Genomic DNA, 15,918 nt, shown 5'->3' with positions numbered 1-15,918 from the left:
TGCATCAGCAGGGAACTAGATTGGAAATGGAGCATCCAGGACTCAAACTGGCACCCATATGGGATGCTGGCACTGCAGGTGGTGGCTTTACCTGCTACACTACAGCACTGGCCCCAGTTCATGTTATTTAAAAACAGGTCAAGAAAATAAAATTCATTCAGAATCGTCTTCTCTATATGTTTTTTTAAGGGTTAAGAGTCATCAAATACCCACCTCTGCCTCATAGGAAGAGAATAAAAATAACACCAATAAACATACATACTATTGCTACTATAATAGATATAATATTATTCCATAGCCTCGGTTTATGTCTATTATATTTTAATTGAAGGTAAACTTTTCTGTAACATACTATTTTGCTTGAAGTTCAGTCTTAGTTATCCTTAGACTCTCTTCACCTCCCCAGAGTCAAATGTTCCAAATGTACATAGAAACAGGAGAGGGACTTCACTTTTCAAGCCAGTGCTATTTTTGTACTGCCTTCATCACTGGAGCCCTCATAATTACTAGAAGCAGACTTGCTGCACCTGTCACAGGCGAGGCACCTGCAGTCTATGTCCATGTGGGAACCTCAGTGCCTAGGGCTTTGTGTCTTCATCTCTCTTTAGACTCTGCTGCTTAGCCCCTGCTACTTATAGGATCTGCAAACATTTGGTCTTTTCCTTGCAGTTTGGAGGAAACGTTTCTGTCATTCTCTTCTTTCCCAAGTAGCTATGGCTTTGGGAAAATAGCATCCAGGAAGCCAGGCTCTCTACCAGCAACTTGAGCTTCACAGCTTCTGCAAAGTGTATACCATGAGGCATGGACACCTGCTAGCAGCAGGCACAGGAAAAATATAGCACACAAGATTCAAAGGAATGGCTGTCTAAATGACTGATATTACTACTAGTACTAATAAATGGCCAGTATTATTGAGCGTTGTTCTCTGCTCATATGGATTATCAAGTTTAACTCTCAAAGCTTCATTCTATTTCAAAGACCAGGCAACTGAGGCTTGGAGATTTTGAGTAAGTCTCCCAGTTGTAAGTAGCAGAGCTGGGATTAGAACTCAAGCCTGTTGGACTACAAAGTCCAATCTCTGTTATATTTTTCTCTCCTGTCGGGTATTTGATTTTGAGCCTCATGAGCTGCCAGGAGATGTTAGCTATAGCAGTAGCTCCCGGAGAGCTCAGTGAATTCATCCATGGAATACCACCGCTCAGAGTTCTCCATCTGGTTGTCAGAGTGCATTTGCCAAGACTCAAGAACAACAGTGCTGCTTTGGGCATAATTAATGTTTAGACAATAATTGGTCAGCATGTTCAGCTGTTTCTTGAGGTCACTCCTGGGATATGAAAATAGGGCCCTGTATTGGCATAAACAGGACGTTTGTTTTCTTTTTGGTCTGTAAGGAGGCCATTATCTATCTTGGTCATGTGGATGTTATACCAAATTGCTTAGGTGCAGGTTCAGTGTTAGGGAGGATACGGCCCAGACTAGTTTTGTGCTGTTTAAAATATAAAGTTGATGGATCTGAAATCTATCTCTGCTCCATGTGGTTCTTGAGGTAGCATTTTAATAAAGTCTTAAATGAACATTTTAAAAAGTCTCAGACCAATTTTTCAATTATATGACATATATGTGTGTATGTATGTGTGTATATATGTATATATATATATATATGTCCTATAAATAATTCCTGACTACAGAGTCAAAAGCCAATACAGTTAGTAAATCAATACATGCTCCTTATGGCCCTACTACCTGCCCTCCTCCTTCTCCCACCTCTGGTCATGAGGGTGAATCAAAGACAGGTAGACAAAGATCTCTGCGAGTGAGATCCCAGTGGAAAGAACAGGCCATCAAAGAAGGAGGTACCTTTCTCTGAAGGGAGGAGAGAACCTCCACTTTGACTATGAGCTTGTCTAAACAAGATAAGAATCAGAGAACTCAGAGGGCTTCCATAGCCTTGGAAACTCATGACTCGAGCATAGGGAGACTACTGATGCCATAGACAGGAGTGTCAATTGGTAAAGTCAACAACAGGAGTCACTGTGCACTTACTCCTCATGTAGGATCTCTATCCTTAATGTGCTGTACATTGAGATTTAATGCTATAACGAGTGCTCAAACAATATATTTCACTTTGTGTTTCTATGGGGGTGCAAACTGTTGAAATCCTTACTTAATGCATACTAAACTGATCCTCTGTAAAAAAAAAAAAAAAAAAAAAAAGAAATTATCAATTCCCAACTTGACTCTCACTGGGATTAAACATGACAATAGGTCTGCTCTGATTTCATCATCATTTAAAAAAATCATCTATTATTTTTCACTTTATGTTTCTGTGTGGGAGCAAACTGTTGAAATCCATACTTAATGTATACTAAGCTGATCTTCTGTATATAAAGAGAATCGAAAATGAATCTTGATGTGAATGGAAGGGGAGAGGGAGTGGGAAAGGGGAGGGTTGTGGGTGGGAGGGACGGTACGGGGGGAAAGCCATTGTAATCCATAAGTCGTACTTTGGAAATTTATATGCATTAAATAAAAGTTTAAAAAAAAAAAAAAAGACAGGTAGGTTCTTCACTCAAGTTGTTCCCTGTAAGCTTCAGAGGGATACAAATGCTGTATGTATCAGAATCATTTCAGAAGCATGTCCAAACCAGAACTGCCTGGGCCCCACTACAGACCCACTGAATCAAAATCTCAAGGAGTGAGGCCTGGGCCTCTTGATACTTAGCAAACTCCTTAGGCGATTCACTTACCCATGTTTTCCAGCCAGCCTCATGGTTGTGTGGTAACGTGAACTGTTGCAACAGAAAACACTTCAGGCAGCATGTGTAGGAGCTATACCCTTACAGGCATATACTGATGCATCTAGAGATTCAGTAGCCTTTTATTTTGTATGTATGTTGTTGAAATATACCCCTGCATAAATATATTTATTGTTTTAAATAACAGTAAACATTATCTATGCTAATATTTTCAGGCAGTGTTAATTCATTCAATAACTATTAAGAGCTTACTAGGGGCCAGGTACCATTCATCAGAAAATGAAACAGAAGTCCCTGCCCTCAGGGAGCTTACGTTTTAGGAGGATACCAACAATAAGACATGCCAGTGATAAGATATAGAGTATGATAACAGGAAGTCAAACAGGGAGGGACTGTGATTTAGAAGAGGGTTGTGGGGGAAAACTTAGGACAGAGAGGGAGTGAGTGCTACAGGAACGAGGGAGTCTTCCAAAACTTTGTGTAGAATACATATTATGAAAAAACTATTTCGTGGATTTCAAAGTTCTTTTGCACAGAAATAACCGTATCCATTTTCAATGAACATTTGGGAGTAACTTGTATTTGAGGCACAATTTTTCCAGGTTTGGGGAATGGGAAATACAAAGTCCTGTCCTGAGAGGGAGCATTTGGGGTGGATTCAGTAAAGAGCAAGGAGGCTTGGGCTGGACACATTGGGAGATGGCTCAGAGAGGCAAGGATGAGCAGAGGTGTGCACCTTGTAGGGGCCCGTAGGCTGCTGAAGGACTTTGGCTTTTACCCTGAGGAAGGCGGAAAGGGGTTTGAGTGTGGGAATGATGCAATCTGACAGGTTTCAAGGAGCTTGTTCTGGCTAATGAAAATCGGCTAAGGGGGTGGGCAAGGCTGGCAGCAGATGACCAATTAAGAAGTCACTGCAGGAACCCATAGGAGACAGTGAATGAGAATGGATGGGAAAAGTAGAGAGAGTGAGAATGTGGCTTCTGGGTGCACTTTAAAAATTTTGGGGAGTGGGAGTTGTGACACAATGGGATAAGCTGCTACTTGGGACTCCCACATGTCCCCCCTTGGAGTGCCTGGGATCAAGTCCCACCTGCGCTTCTGATTCAGGTCTCTGCCTGAGAGGCAGTAGATGATGGCCCAAGTAGTTGGTCCCTGCCACACATATGGGAGACCCAGATGGAGTTTCTGGCTCCTGGCTTCAGCCTGGCCTAACCCCAGTTGTTGTAGGCATTTGTGGAGTGAACAAATGGATGGAAGGTAATTCCCTCTTTCTCTCTTAAATAAAGAAATAATTACATCTTTAAAATATTATTTTTATTTTCTCCCAATCTACAAGGAATTCCCATTTTTATCACCTTATTTTTTTCTGGTGAATCTTTTTTTTTTTTTAAGATTTATTTATTTTGAAAGTTGGAATTACACACAGAGAGAAAGGAGAGGCAGAGAGAGAGAGAGTCTTCCAGCAGCTGGTTCACTCCCCAGACAGCCACAATGGCTGGAGCTGCATTGATCTGAAGTCAGGAGCGAAGAGTTTCTTCCAGGTCTCTCACATAGGTGCAGGGGTCCAAGGACTTGGGCCATCTTCTACTGCTTTCCCAGGCCAAAGCAGAGAGCTGGATTGGAAGTGGAGCAGCCGGGTCTCAAACCGGCATCCATATGGGATGCCAACACTGCAGGCTGCGGCTATACCCACTATGCTACAGCACCAGCCCCTGGTGAATTATTTTTAAAAAGACACATAGTATTGAGCAGTAATGATTGTGTATGCTTATGAAGTAGAGTATGATGTTTTGATCTACTGTGTACATTATAGAAAGGTTCGATCAAGCTGAACAAGATATCCCTTACCTTACCAAATTTATCTTTTGTGGTAAGATCATTAAAAATCTATTTTAGCAATTTTGAAATATTTAATACATTATTGTTAACTGTGGCCACCATGCAGCACGATAGATGACTGAAACTTATTCTTCCAGTCTAACAATTTTGGATACTTGGATCAACACCTTCCTGCTACCCCTTGAAGGCAGAGCCAGCAATTTTGCTTATGGTTTGGAAGTACAGTATGTAAAGGGGTTACAGTAAGAGGCTTTCCAAGGATGCTGGGTATGGCAACTGGCTGCACTTACTCTGTGGCAGATTCAGTTCTGAGTGTGGCCCATGATTCAGTTACAAGGAAATGATCATATTTGTGTTTTTAGAATACATCTTATATCCTTAAAATGAGAGAATATATTATATTTACACAGTACCTTTAAAAAACCTCATTGCAAGGAGTAGTCAAAGTAATTCTGACTGCCTAAAACAAGACCTTCCCTGGGATTTATCTAAATAGGAACTATACCCACATATAGTTTTTTCCTGACATATAAGAAACCTTAGGAAATCTGCCTTGCCAACCAAAAGATAGGATCATGAGTAATATTTATAGTTTACTTTTTTCAAGACTGATTTATTGATTTGAAAGGCAGAGCAATGGGAAAAATGGGGCCAGGGACATGGACAGAGAGAGACGTGTGTGTGTGTGTGTGTGTGTGTATAAAACTGTAAATGGGTTACTAAGTATAGAAATCCAGTAAAAGAATTGGAACTGGTGTTCAAAATTTCATAATTCAGACCTCTTAGTTCCTCTCCTATCTGTTCTTTTTCTGCTCATTTGGTCATTTTATTTCTGAAGAGTAATTTTCACTGATGAGTAGGATAGGGAAATAGAAAAGATATGAAAGTCATGTCAGGGAGTGTGGAGAATAATTTTAATAATAGCCTCAGTGGAAAATACACTTGCAATTAGCACTAAGACAAAATTATGAATTCCTAGTGGATTTCAGTTTGCTTCACTCTCCCGATCCTTTGTTCCTGCAAAAATCTGAGTTCAATTATGCCGAGCACCTAGTGAGGCTGTGCTCCTTTGTCTTGCTGAGGAAGCTATGTCCGCATGAGGAGAGCCTGGTGGGGTAACAGCATTTAATGCATTTGCCTGTTTCAGTCTGCAGTGATGATCTCACCCACAAATTCAAAGGGTTCACCGTGATGAATGAAGCAGAGAGATATGAAGCTCTCAGACACTGTCGCTATGTAGACGAAGTCATCAGAGACGCTCCATGGACACTCACACCAGAGTTTCTGGAAAAACACAAGGTACTCCTCATTTCTCCACATCCTCTAACTTAGGAGCAGGATTAGGGAGTTTGGTTCTTCAGCCAAGACTGCAGAAAACCCAGACTGCTCCAATTCCTAGAAGAGGTAACTTTAGGTACTGCCATGTGACATCACTTGAGAAAACATCTCTCTTCTGCCCAACCGTGGAACATGATATCTTCTCACTTCCTAGAGCATGGGTACTGCAGCTAGACCATCCAGGGCCAAATACTACCTCTGTCTCTTCCCAACTGTGGAACCTTAAGCAAGGTATTTACCCAAATTATATTCCCTTACATCAACTGTGAAATGAAATGATATTGGTATTTTCCTCCTTGGGACCATTTTGAGAATCTAATGAGATAATCTAAGTAAAGTACTTGGAACACTAGCCCATAGTAAGAGCTCCAAAAATGTCACTGTCATCACTATCACCACCATTGTTGGTGCTTATAGATTCACAGACATTCTTTTCATGGAGCAAATGAATACATATCTTATCCAGAAGGTCAGGGGCCAGCCTATAAGGAAAGAACTTTATATCTGTGATTTTGCAACCCTAAGACTCCCACTGACATAAGATTTTTATTAGTTGAAAACACGAGAAATTCTTTTGATATGCATCAAATTATGTGCTTTGTATCTCCCTACCAGTCCCACATTAGGAGCTATTCTTTCCTTTTATAAGCAGTACAAAAAAAATAAGATTAAGCTGTTCTAAGAATTTTCTTTTCTATTTTTAAATCCACAATGCAGAAGAGAATAGAGAACACTGATAAATGTGCATGGGTAATAGCAGAGGAGACAATTTCTCAGCAAGAATAAAAAGAAAAGGGAAAAACTACAATATGATTTACTTCCAGTAATCACTAACACATTTTTTACTAAGCATCTATTGTATATTCAACATGTGCTAGGCATGAATAATGGTAACAATGACTGCCATTTATTCAGTATTTACCATGTGCCCAGAACTGTGCTAAGAGCTTTGCTATTATATGAATTGAATTCAATCTCATGGCAACCATGAGAAGTTGTTGTTGTTATTATACATTGGAGAGGGGGAGAAACTAAATTTGAGTATTGAGAATAGAAGAAATAATAACAAGAAACATTTATTGTATATTTACTATTAGCCAGTTATCATTTTAAGCACTTTTACAAAAATTATATAATTTGATACAGTGATTCCCAACCGGTGGGCACCCAAGGGACATTTGGAGACATTATTGGATAATGTCTTGGATATTGCTAGTATCGAGGTTGAGAAATCTGATTAAATCCTACTGCCAATTTAGGAGGTGTATAGCTAGTAAGTGATAGAACAGGAATCAGACATACCCAGGCAAGTTAAACTATTAAACTCTTTGCCTCTCAAGGTAGAGTGAGGTCTCTTTATAAAAGACATTGAAAGCCATGCAGAGTGTGTTTGCATGTGTTAGGCATCTCCCAAGTAGTAGGATACAGGGATGAAGATTAGCAGGCATGAGGATGAGCAGAAGAAAACTCTGATTAAAGAGGATACCCCATGAGACAGCATGATGGGCTGGAGAGAAGACAGCCTACAGTGAGGAAGGCCAAATTCAAGTTGGTGTCAGGAATCCAAGTGCCATGCCTTGGATTTTGGGTAGTAGCAATGGGGGAGAAGTTCTGGGTATGTGTATATATGTGCATGTGTGCGTGTGCGCGCACACACACACACACACACACCAGTGGCACCTGTGCCCTATGTACCAAGAGTGAAGGCAAGAAGGAAAGAAGGCCAATTCCAAGACTTTAAGCCTAAGGAAACTGGGAAAATGGAAGTGCTACTGGAAGGGGCACCAGTTCTCCAGAAGATTAAGTTCAGACAGGCTAATTTTCAAGTGGTTGTAAGAAGTGTTTTGCAGAAAATAAGAGATCTGTAATGGGAGTTAAAAGAGCCTGGCTTGGTTCCCTGGCTGCTGTCCTCAGACTACTAACAGGCTATCTGTCTTTGGGCTAATCTGATCAGCTTTCCCAATTTCAGTGCTTTATGTCCTAACTGAAGTAATAATATATGCTCTACCTGGCTCACAAGGTGGCTATGAAGGCCAAATGAGGAAAGATATTTATTTTCACCACATAAAATATGACCAAATTGTGAAGGTATATTGCCACCAATGGGGCAGAAAATGGAGATCTGGGTTCTGCATCACAGCAACAGGGATTAAAATCTGAAGAATAGGTAAGTTTCCTGAAGATACAGCTTAGATGCAAAAGAGCCAAGAAAACACATCAGAGTTAGGAGAGGCAAGAGTGACCAACAAAGCAGATAAAGCAATAATTTCTTCTCTGGTTCTCATTATCACATGGAAATGGGGACCACTGGAAATATCTTTCAGTCTGGGTCTCAGATCTGTACTTTGTCAACACATAACTGTCTTATTCTGTAAAGGCAGTTGGGGGTCATCAATCCCCTTCAAATCTGCAGTGGGGACATCCATGCTAGTGGTGACATCACTTTTCTCTCTCTTCAACAGATTGACTTTGTGGCTCATGACGACATTCCATATTCGTCAGCTGGCTCTGATGATGTTTACAAGCATATCAAGGAAGCAGGTAAGTCATTCCCCCTCTGATCACCTTCTGTCCACTGTTTGGATTCACAATAATCAGGTGTAATTATAGACATGCACCCTGTAGCTGCAGCACACTCCAGACAGGGTGTTGGAATGTCAGGCATCTCCCAAGCAGCTTCTATAAACCTCTTTTGACACATGCTAAGGCTCATTCATGGCACACACACTGATTAGATATTTACATGGGAATAAACCTGAGCACCCAAAGTACTCAACTTCAGACCTAGTGCTCCATTTTTGGGCTTACTGGACTTAAATAACAGGACTGTGTTGCTTAGAGGACGTTTTCCCCATCCACAGTTAAGTCTTCATAATGAAATTATTTGATAACTCTAAGAAATTTCCTTCCAGAAAAAGTCAGACAACTGCCTAATTAATAATCTGGACTCTTTGGCACTAAAGTCAGCCTTGCCATATTTTTAGTGTCATTTTGTCATGTGACAGGAATATCCTTAGGTACCACATGTGGAGGCAAAAAGCATGGGTAAATCTTGTAATGGCCTGGCTTAGTTTCTGCTGTTTTACTATCTCCCATGCACCTCTGCTATTGGCACTGTAGGCACAGCCATCCATACCTTTTTAAACACAGTAAACCATTATCTGGCATGGGACAGGTAATCTGGTTTAGTGACTTACCAAATGCTTAGGGATTTTAAGAAGTCTGGTCCACCTCACACTATCAGAGCTGGCCCACTGCTGACATCTGCCATCAGCACCATCTCCATTACTCCCAGGAACCACTGGATCTCCCCTCATCTTGCTCCCACCATTCTGCTCTCAGCCTGCTGTTGCTATAGCCTTTTCCTGGTCTTCTTAATCTTCAGACTCTTGAGGTAGGACAGGCTTCTAAGGGAGCTTAAGGGCCATTAACCCAGATTCCCATTTCCTCTTTGGCATCACTACCAGCTCCTGGTAGAACATCTCCTGTGATGGGCAACTCCTTGCTTCATAAGGCAGCCAAATCCACCCGTGGATTTTTTTTTTAAGTTTAAATGTTACTTATTTATTTTTATTTGGAAGGCAGAGTCAGAGAAAAATCTTCCCACTGCTGGTTCACTCCTCAAACACTCACAACAGCTGGAGCTAGACCAGGCTAAAACCAGGAACCTGACACTCTATCCAGGTCTTCCATGCGGGCAGCAGGACTCAAGTACTTGAGACATCTTCTGCTGTCTCTCAGGTGCATTAACAGGAAGCTAGATTGGAAGCAGAGTAGTTAGGGCTCAAACCAGGAATTCCGATATGGGTGTCCCAAGTGGCATCTTAATCACTGTACCAGAGGCCCACGCTCTTTGGATGGTTTTGACTGTCATTGGATGGCCCATGATTCCCTTAAATGCGTCCACAAACCAGGAACTGTCTGAGGGAAAATGGGATACAAATATGACTAAGACATTTCCCTTACCCTTGAGAGACAGCAAGCAGAGACAGAAAAAAATAAGTACACCAAAATAAGAGGGTGCTTCAAAAAGTTCAGGGAAGATGAAATGAAATGCTAAGTTTATTTTAGTGCAAAAATTTTTTAAATACATGCGTGGCTTTTTCATAATTTGCATTTCTAAGAACATCTTGACATCTCATGTAACAATCCTGTGCTGGTGGCATCTGTACAAAGGTGTGACTGTAAGATGACGTGTACTACATTTGGACAAAATAAAAAGGCTAAAGCAGTGTAGGTCATGCAGAGGCAAAGGCAGAGATGGAGACTGGCAAGACAAGTTGCTTTTGACTTCTGTGTGTAACATGGAGCCAGACACTGCACTTTGGTAGGGTAGTGCCATAAGCAAGTCTCTCCAAAGTTCTTGGCAGTAAACATTTCCCCCACCCTGGAATTTCTTTTTTTTTTAGGTGCTTCAGTTTATTAACATATTTTGTTTTTATATCCAGTACATATTTTCTTTTATTCTTTTCTTTTTTTTAACTTTTATTTAATGAATATAAATTTCCAAAGTACGGCTTATGGATTACAATGGCTTCCCCCCCATAACATCCCTCCCACCCGCAACCCCCCCCTTTCCCACTCCCTCTCCCCTTCCATTCACATCAAGATTCATTTTCGATTCTCTTAATATACAGAAGATCAGTTTAGTATACATTAAGTAAAGATTTCAACAGTTTGCTCCCACACAGAAACATAAAGTGAAAATAATAGATGATTTTTTAAATGATGATGAAATCAGATCAGACCTATTGTCATGTTTAATCCCAGTGAGAGTCAAGTTGGGATTTCTTTCTTTCTTTCTTTCTTTCTTTTTTTTTTTTTTTTACAGAAGATCAGTTTAGTATACATTAAGTAAAGATTTCAACAGTTTGCACCCCCATAGAAACACAAAGTGAAATATACTGTTTGAGTACCCGTTATAGCATTAAATCTCAATGTACAGCACATTAAGGACAGAGATCCTACATGAGGAGTAAGTGCACAGTGACTCCTGTTGTTGACTTTACAAATTGACACTCCTGTTTATGGCATCAGCAATCTCCCTATGCTCCAGTCATGAGATTCCAAGGCTATGGAAGCCTTTTGAGTTCTCCGACTCTTATCTTGTTTAGACAAGGTCATAGTCAAAGTGGAGATTCTCTCCTCCCTTCAGAGAAAGGTACCTCCTTCTTTGAAGACCTGTTCTTTCCACTGGGATCTCACTCACAGAGATCTTTCATTTAGGTTTTTTTTTTCCCCAGAGTGTCTTGGCTTTCCATGCCTGAAATACTCTCATGGGCTTTTCAGCCAGATCCGAATGCCTTTAGAGCTGATTCTGAGGCCAGAGTGCTGTTTAGGACATCTGCCATTGTATGAGTCTGCTGAGTATCTCGCTTCCCATGTTGGATCACTCTCCCCTTTATTTATTCTATCGGTTAGTATTAGCAGGTACTAGACTTGTTTATGTGCTCCCTTTGACTCTTAGTCCTTTCATTATGATCAATTGTGAACAGAAATTGATCACTTGGACTAGTGAGATGGCATTGGTACATGCCACCTTGATGGGATTGAATTGGAGTCCCCTGGTATCTTTCTAACTCTACCATTTGGGGCAAGTCAGCTTGAGCATGTCCCAAATTGTACATCTCTTCCCTCTCTTATTCCCACTCTTTTTTTTGTGCTGTTTTTTTATTGTGTTTTCAATGGAGAAATACATCATCTGTTTACAAAATAGCTCTTGAAAAATACAAGGAGTACAGATACTATAAAACAAAGCAAACTCCAGTCATGAGACACTACATACATCATGCGAAAGCAACAGTCTGATCTCCAGGTTATGAAAACTAGAATTAAAAAGTCACTACACAGAAAATGTCCAAGTTTCCAGCTTGGCAAAACTTGGGTGCAGTTACATGAAACGTTTAATAAACCGAATTTTTTCCCCAATGTGTAAACAAAATGACAAGACTAAATCTGTGCCTGGCAATTTCAATCTAACTCTGAAGCTACACAAACACACAGACACCTTATACACTTCACCTGTTAGGATGACCATCTTGTTTTCTGTAGGTGGTGAAAGGAAGGGCAAGGTGACTGTGCAGAGCAAAGATGTGGGAAGCAGAATACTGTATACTAGACATTATAAATCATGTGGAAGAGAAAGCTTCAATTAATGCATAGCTTAAGGGGAGAGACTACACTCCAACTTTGGAAAATTAATTTAGGAGGACAGGGAAGTTGAACATGAGAATGCATATGTGACGGAATGAAGCACAAGGGAAGACTCCAAGCATGCGCATCAGCTTTGCTCTGTCCAGATTAAGACCGAGTTACCAACGTCTGGCAGCCCTCACACTCTGTAAGGATGGATGTTCTACCTAATTATGGGAATTATTTTCTTTAAAGAAAGGCTGTGGCTCAATAGGCTAATCCTCCGCCTTGCGGCGCCAGCACACCGGGTTCTAGTCCTGGTCAGGGTGCCGGATTCTGTCCCGGTTGCCCCTCTTCCAGGCCAGCTCTCTGCTGTGGCCAGGGAGTGCAGTGGAGGATGGCCCAAGTACTTGGGCTCTGCACCCCATGGGAGACCAGGAGAAGCACCTGGCTCCTGCCTTAGGATTAGCGCAGTGCGCCGGCCACAGTGCGCTGGCCGCGGCGGCCATTGGAGGGTGAACCAATGGCAAAGGAAGACCTTTCTCTCTGTCTCTCTCACTGTCCACTCTGCCTGTCAAAAAAAAGAAGTGTATTCCCACTCTTATGTTTAACAGGGATCACATTTCAGTTAAATTTCAACACTTAAGAATAACTGTGTATTAATTACAGAATTAAACCAGTCATATTAAGTAGAACAGACAAAAAAAAACTACTAAGAGGGATAATGTATTAAGTTGTTTATTAACAGGGCTATGCTGATCAAGTCACCATTTCTCATAGTGTTCATTTCACTTCAACAGGTTTCCTTTTTGGTGTTCAGTCAGTTGTCACCGATCAGGGAGAACATATGGTATTTGTCCCTTTGGGACTGGCTTATTTCACTCAGCATGATGTGTTCCAGATTCCTCCATTTTGTTGCAAATGACTGGATTTCGTTGTTTCTTACTGCGGTATAGTATTCTAAAGAGTACATATCCCATCATTTCTTTATCCAGTCTACTGTTGATGGGCATTTGGGTTGGTTCCAGGTCTTGGCTATTGTGAATTGTGCTGCAATAAACATTAGGGTGCAGAGCGCTTTTTTGTTTGTCAATTTAAATTCCTTTGGGTAAATTCCAAAGAGTGGGATGGCTGGGTCGAACGGTAGGGTTATATTCAGGTTTCTGAGGAATCTCCAGACTGACTTCCATAGTGGCTTGACCAGTTTGCATTCCCACCAACAGTGGGTTAGTGTCCCTTTTTCCCCACATCCTCGCCAGCATCTGTTGTTGGTAGATTTCTGTATGTGAGCCATTCTAACCGCCACCCTGGAACTTCTAAAGAGCTCCCTTCTCTACCCCTGCCCCTGAAGTTTGAACCTGAGTCGGGGTGAAGGACATGCCCTGCTCCTCTTCTCTCCCATCTGCTGCTCACTTCCCGATCCCTCTCTGGGCTCCTTGCCTCAACCCCAGGAGTGGTATTTTTCTTCCCAGAGAGCAAAACACCACCCCTTTGTTAATTTCATGCCTTTCCCCACTCTAGGGTTACAGTGAAACATTTTCACCCTGAGTCTGCTCAGCCTCTGGTTCTTAACAATTTAAGGGATACTTCTGGGATTTGTACTCCTGAGAGCCTGGCTCTTTCAACTGAAATCTTTGCTATTCTTAACTCCTCTACTTCCAACCAACCCTAAGAAGAGCCTATTTTAGAAGTTGCCAGCTGAACACTGTCTCCTGTATCCTCAGCTACATCTACTTCCTAAGAAAGTTACAGGGGTCTCAGTGTCACTGAGAACCAGACCTCAGGACAGACTTGATCCCTGACAATGGAAATCACAGTAAATAATAGCTCATAAAATTATCCTCTTACATAGAATGTATTTATTCTCCCTACTGGTGTTTCTGTTGGTTCGCATCATTTTGCAATCAGCCAGGGAAGCTCCATGCCACTCCAGCAAGACTGGTGCTTGGGTCTGTCCTGTCCTTAGCAAGGTTTCCCCCAAGACTCAGGCACATTTGATAAGAAGGGGAGAGATAACATTCTTAAGTCCTAATCTCGTTTGCAAGGAATTTCAAGAAAAGGAATACTGTCCACTTCAGACTTGGAAGGCTGCTAAGAAGCTGAGGAAAATGGTACAGGGAGGGAGAAGAAACCGGCCAATGCATCAGTTACATCATGATGCATTATGGCATTTCATGATTAATACCGTTTATAAGCTTTTGTAAGATCTGAGCTGCAAGCCATCTGCCCCTTTTTTTTGGAAACTGTGCTAAGGGTCTGATAGAGACAAATGCTTAAATGTGCCTACACATCATCTGCAAGAGATTGTGAAAACTTAGATTTGGATTCAGTAGGTCTGGGAGGGCCTGCAATTCCTATTTCCAATGAGCTCCTTGGTTATTAGATAGGACAGACACACAGACCTCATTTAGAGCAGCAAAAATCTAGACCAGTCATTCTAGTGTATTTGAGTTAGCTTCAGGGCTGACTGAATCAGTGTGTCCTGAGGGTAACAGTTCCTGAGCTACCTTATGTCGTAAGAACAAGCATTTTGTTCAAGTCACCACTTATCAATAGTCACCTTGAATGTAAATGGCCTTAACTCTCTAGTTAAGATACAAGATTGGCTGAATGGATTAAAAAAAACAAGACCCATCTATTTGCTGCCTACAAGAAACACATCTCACCAACAAAGATGCATGCAGACTGAAAGTGAAAAGATGGAAACAGATATTCCATGCTAACAGAAACCAAAAAAGAGCTGCTGTAGCCATACTAATATCAGACAAAATAGACCTTAACACAAAAGCTGTTTAAAGAGACAAAGAAGGGCACTATGTAACGATTAAGGGATCAATTCAACAGGACGATGTGACTATAATTAATGTATATGCACCCAATTACAGGGCACCTGGCTTTTTAAAAGAAATGTTAAGGTATCTAAAGGGAGACATAGACTCCCATACAATAGTAATGGGGCCTTTCAATACCCCACTTTCAGCAATGGACAGATCCACCAGACAGAAAATAAGCAAGGAAACAACAGACTTACTTGACTCTAAAGATCAAATGGACCTAATGGAGATCTACAGAACTTTTCATCCTACAGTTGCAGAATACACATTCTTCTCACCAGTGCATGGAACTTTCTCTAGAATAGATCACATGTTAGGCCATAAAGTAAGTCTCAGCAAATTAAAAAAAATCAAAATCATACTACACATCTTCTTTGACCACAATGGAATGAAGCTGGAAATCAACAACTCAGGAATCTATAGAACATATGCAAACACATGGAGACTGAACAATATGCTCCTGAATGAACAATGGGTCATAGAAGAAATCAAGGGGCGCCGGATTCTGTCCCAGTTGCCCCTCTTCCAGGCCAGCTCTCTGCTGTGGCCAGGGAGTGCAGTGGAGGATGGCCCAAGGCCTTGGGCCCTGCTCCCCATGGGAGACCAGGATAAGTACCTGGCTCCTGCCATTGGATCGGCACGGTGTGCCAGCTGAGTGCGCCGGCCGCGGTGGCCATTGGAGGGTGAACCAATGGCAAAGGAAGACCTTTCTCTCTGTCTCTCTCTCTCACTGTCCACTCTGCCTTTCAAAAAAAAAAAAAAGAAGAAATCAAAAGAAGAATCAAAAACTTTTTGGAAACAAATGAAAACAATGCAATGTATCAAAATTTATGAGATACAGTAAAAGCAGTGTTAAGAGAAAAATGTATAACAACTGGCACCTACATCAAGAAATAGGAAAGGCAGCAAATAAATGAGCTATCAATCCATCTCAAGCACATAGAAAAACAAGAGCAAACTAAACCCAAAACTAGAAGAAACAAAATTAGAGAATAAACAAAATTGAAACAAAAAATACA

At 41.3% G+C, this 15,918-nt stretch overlaps 1 protein-coding gene across 8 annotated transcripts in view; it reads left to right on the top strand.

Annotated features, from left to right (window-relative positions):
• Positions 1 to 15,918, top strand: part of PCYT1B (phosphate cytidylyltransferase 1B, choline) — a 123,554-nt gene that overhangs the window by 82,992 nt on the left and 24,644 nt on the right. For all 8 annotated transcript variants that reach the window (XM_008272466.5, XM_008272468.5, XM_089324872.1 and 5 more), the window contains 2 exons: positions 5,743 to 5,894; positions 8,396 to 8,474. In XM_008272466.5, coding sequence (XP_008270688.1) covers positions 5,743 to 5,894; positions 8,396 to 8,474 — 231 coding nt within the window. The remainder of the gene's footprint in view (positions 1 to 5,742; positions 5,895 to 8,395; positions 8,475 to 15,918) is intronic.

The sequence above is a fragment of the Oryctolagus cuniculus genome, chromosome X (assembly GCF_051225735.1).
Source record: "Oryctolagus cuniculus isolate XC-2025 breed Fujian yellow rabbit chromosome X, ASM5122573v1, whole genome shotgun sequence".
Taxonomy (NCBI): domain Eukaryota; kingdom Metazoa; phylum Chordata; class Mammalia; order Lagomorpha; family Leporidae; genus Oryctolagus; species Oryctolagus cuniculus.
Note: the sequence above shows the minus strand (reverse complement) of the source record. Positions and strands in the feature narration are given on the sequence as shown.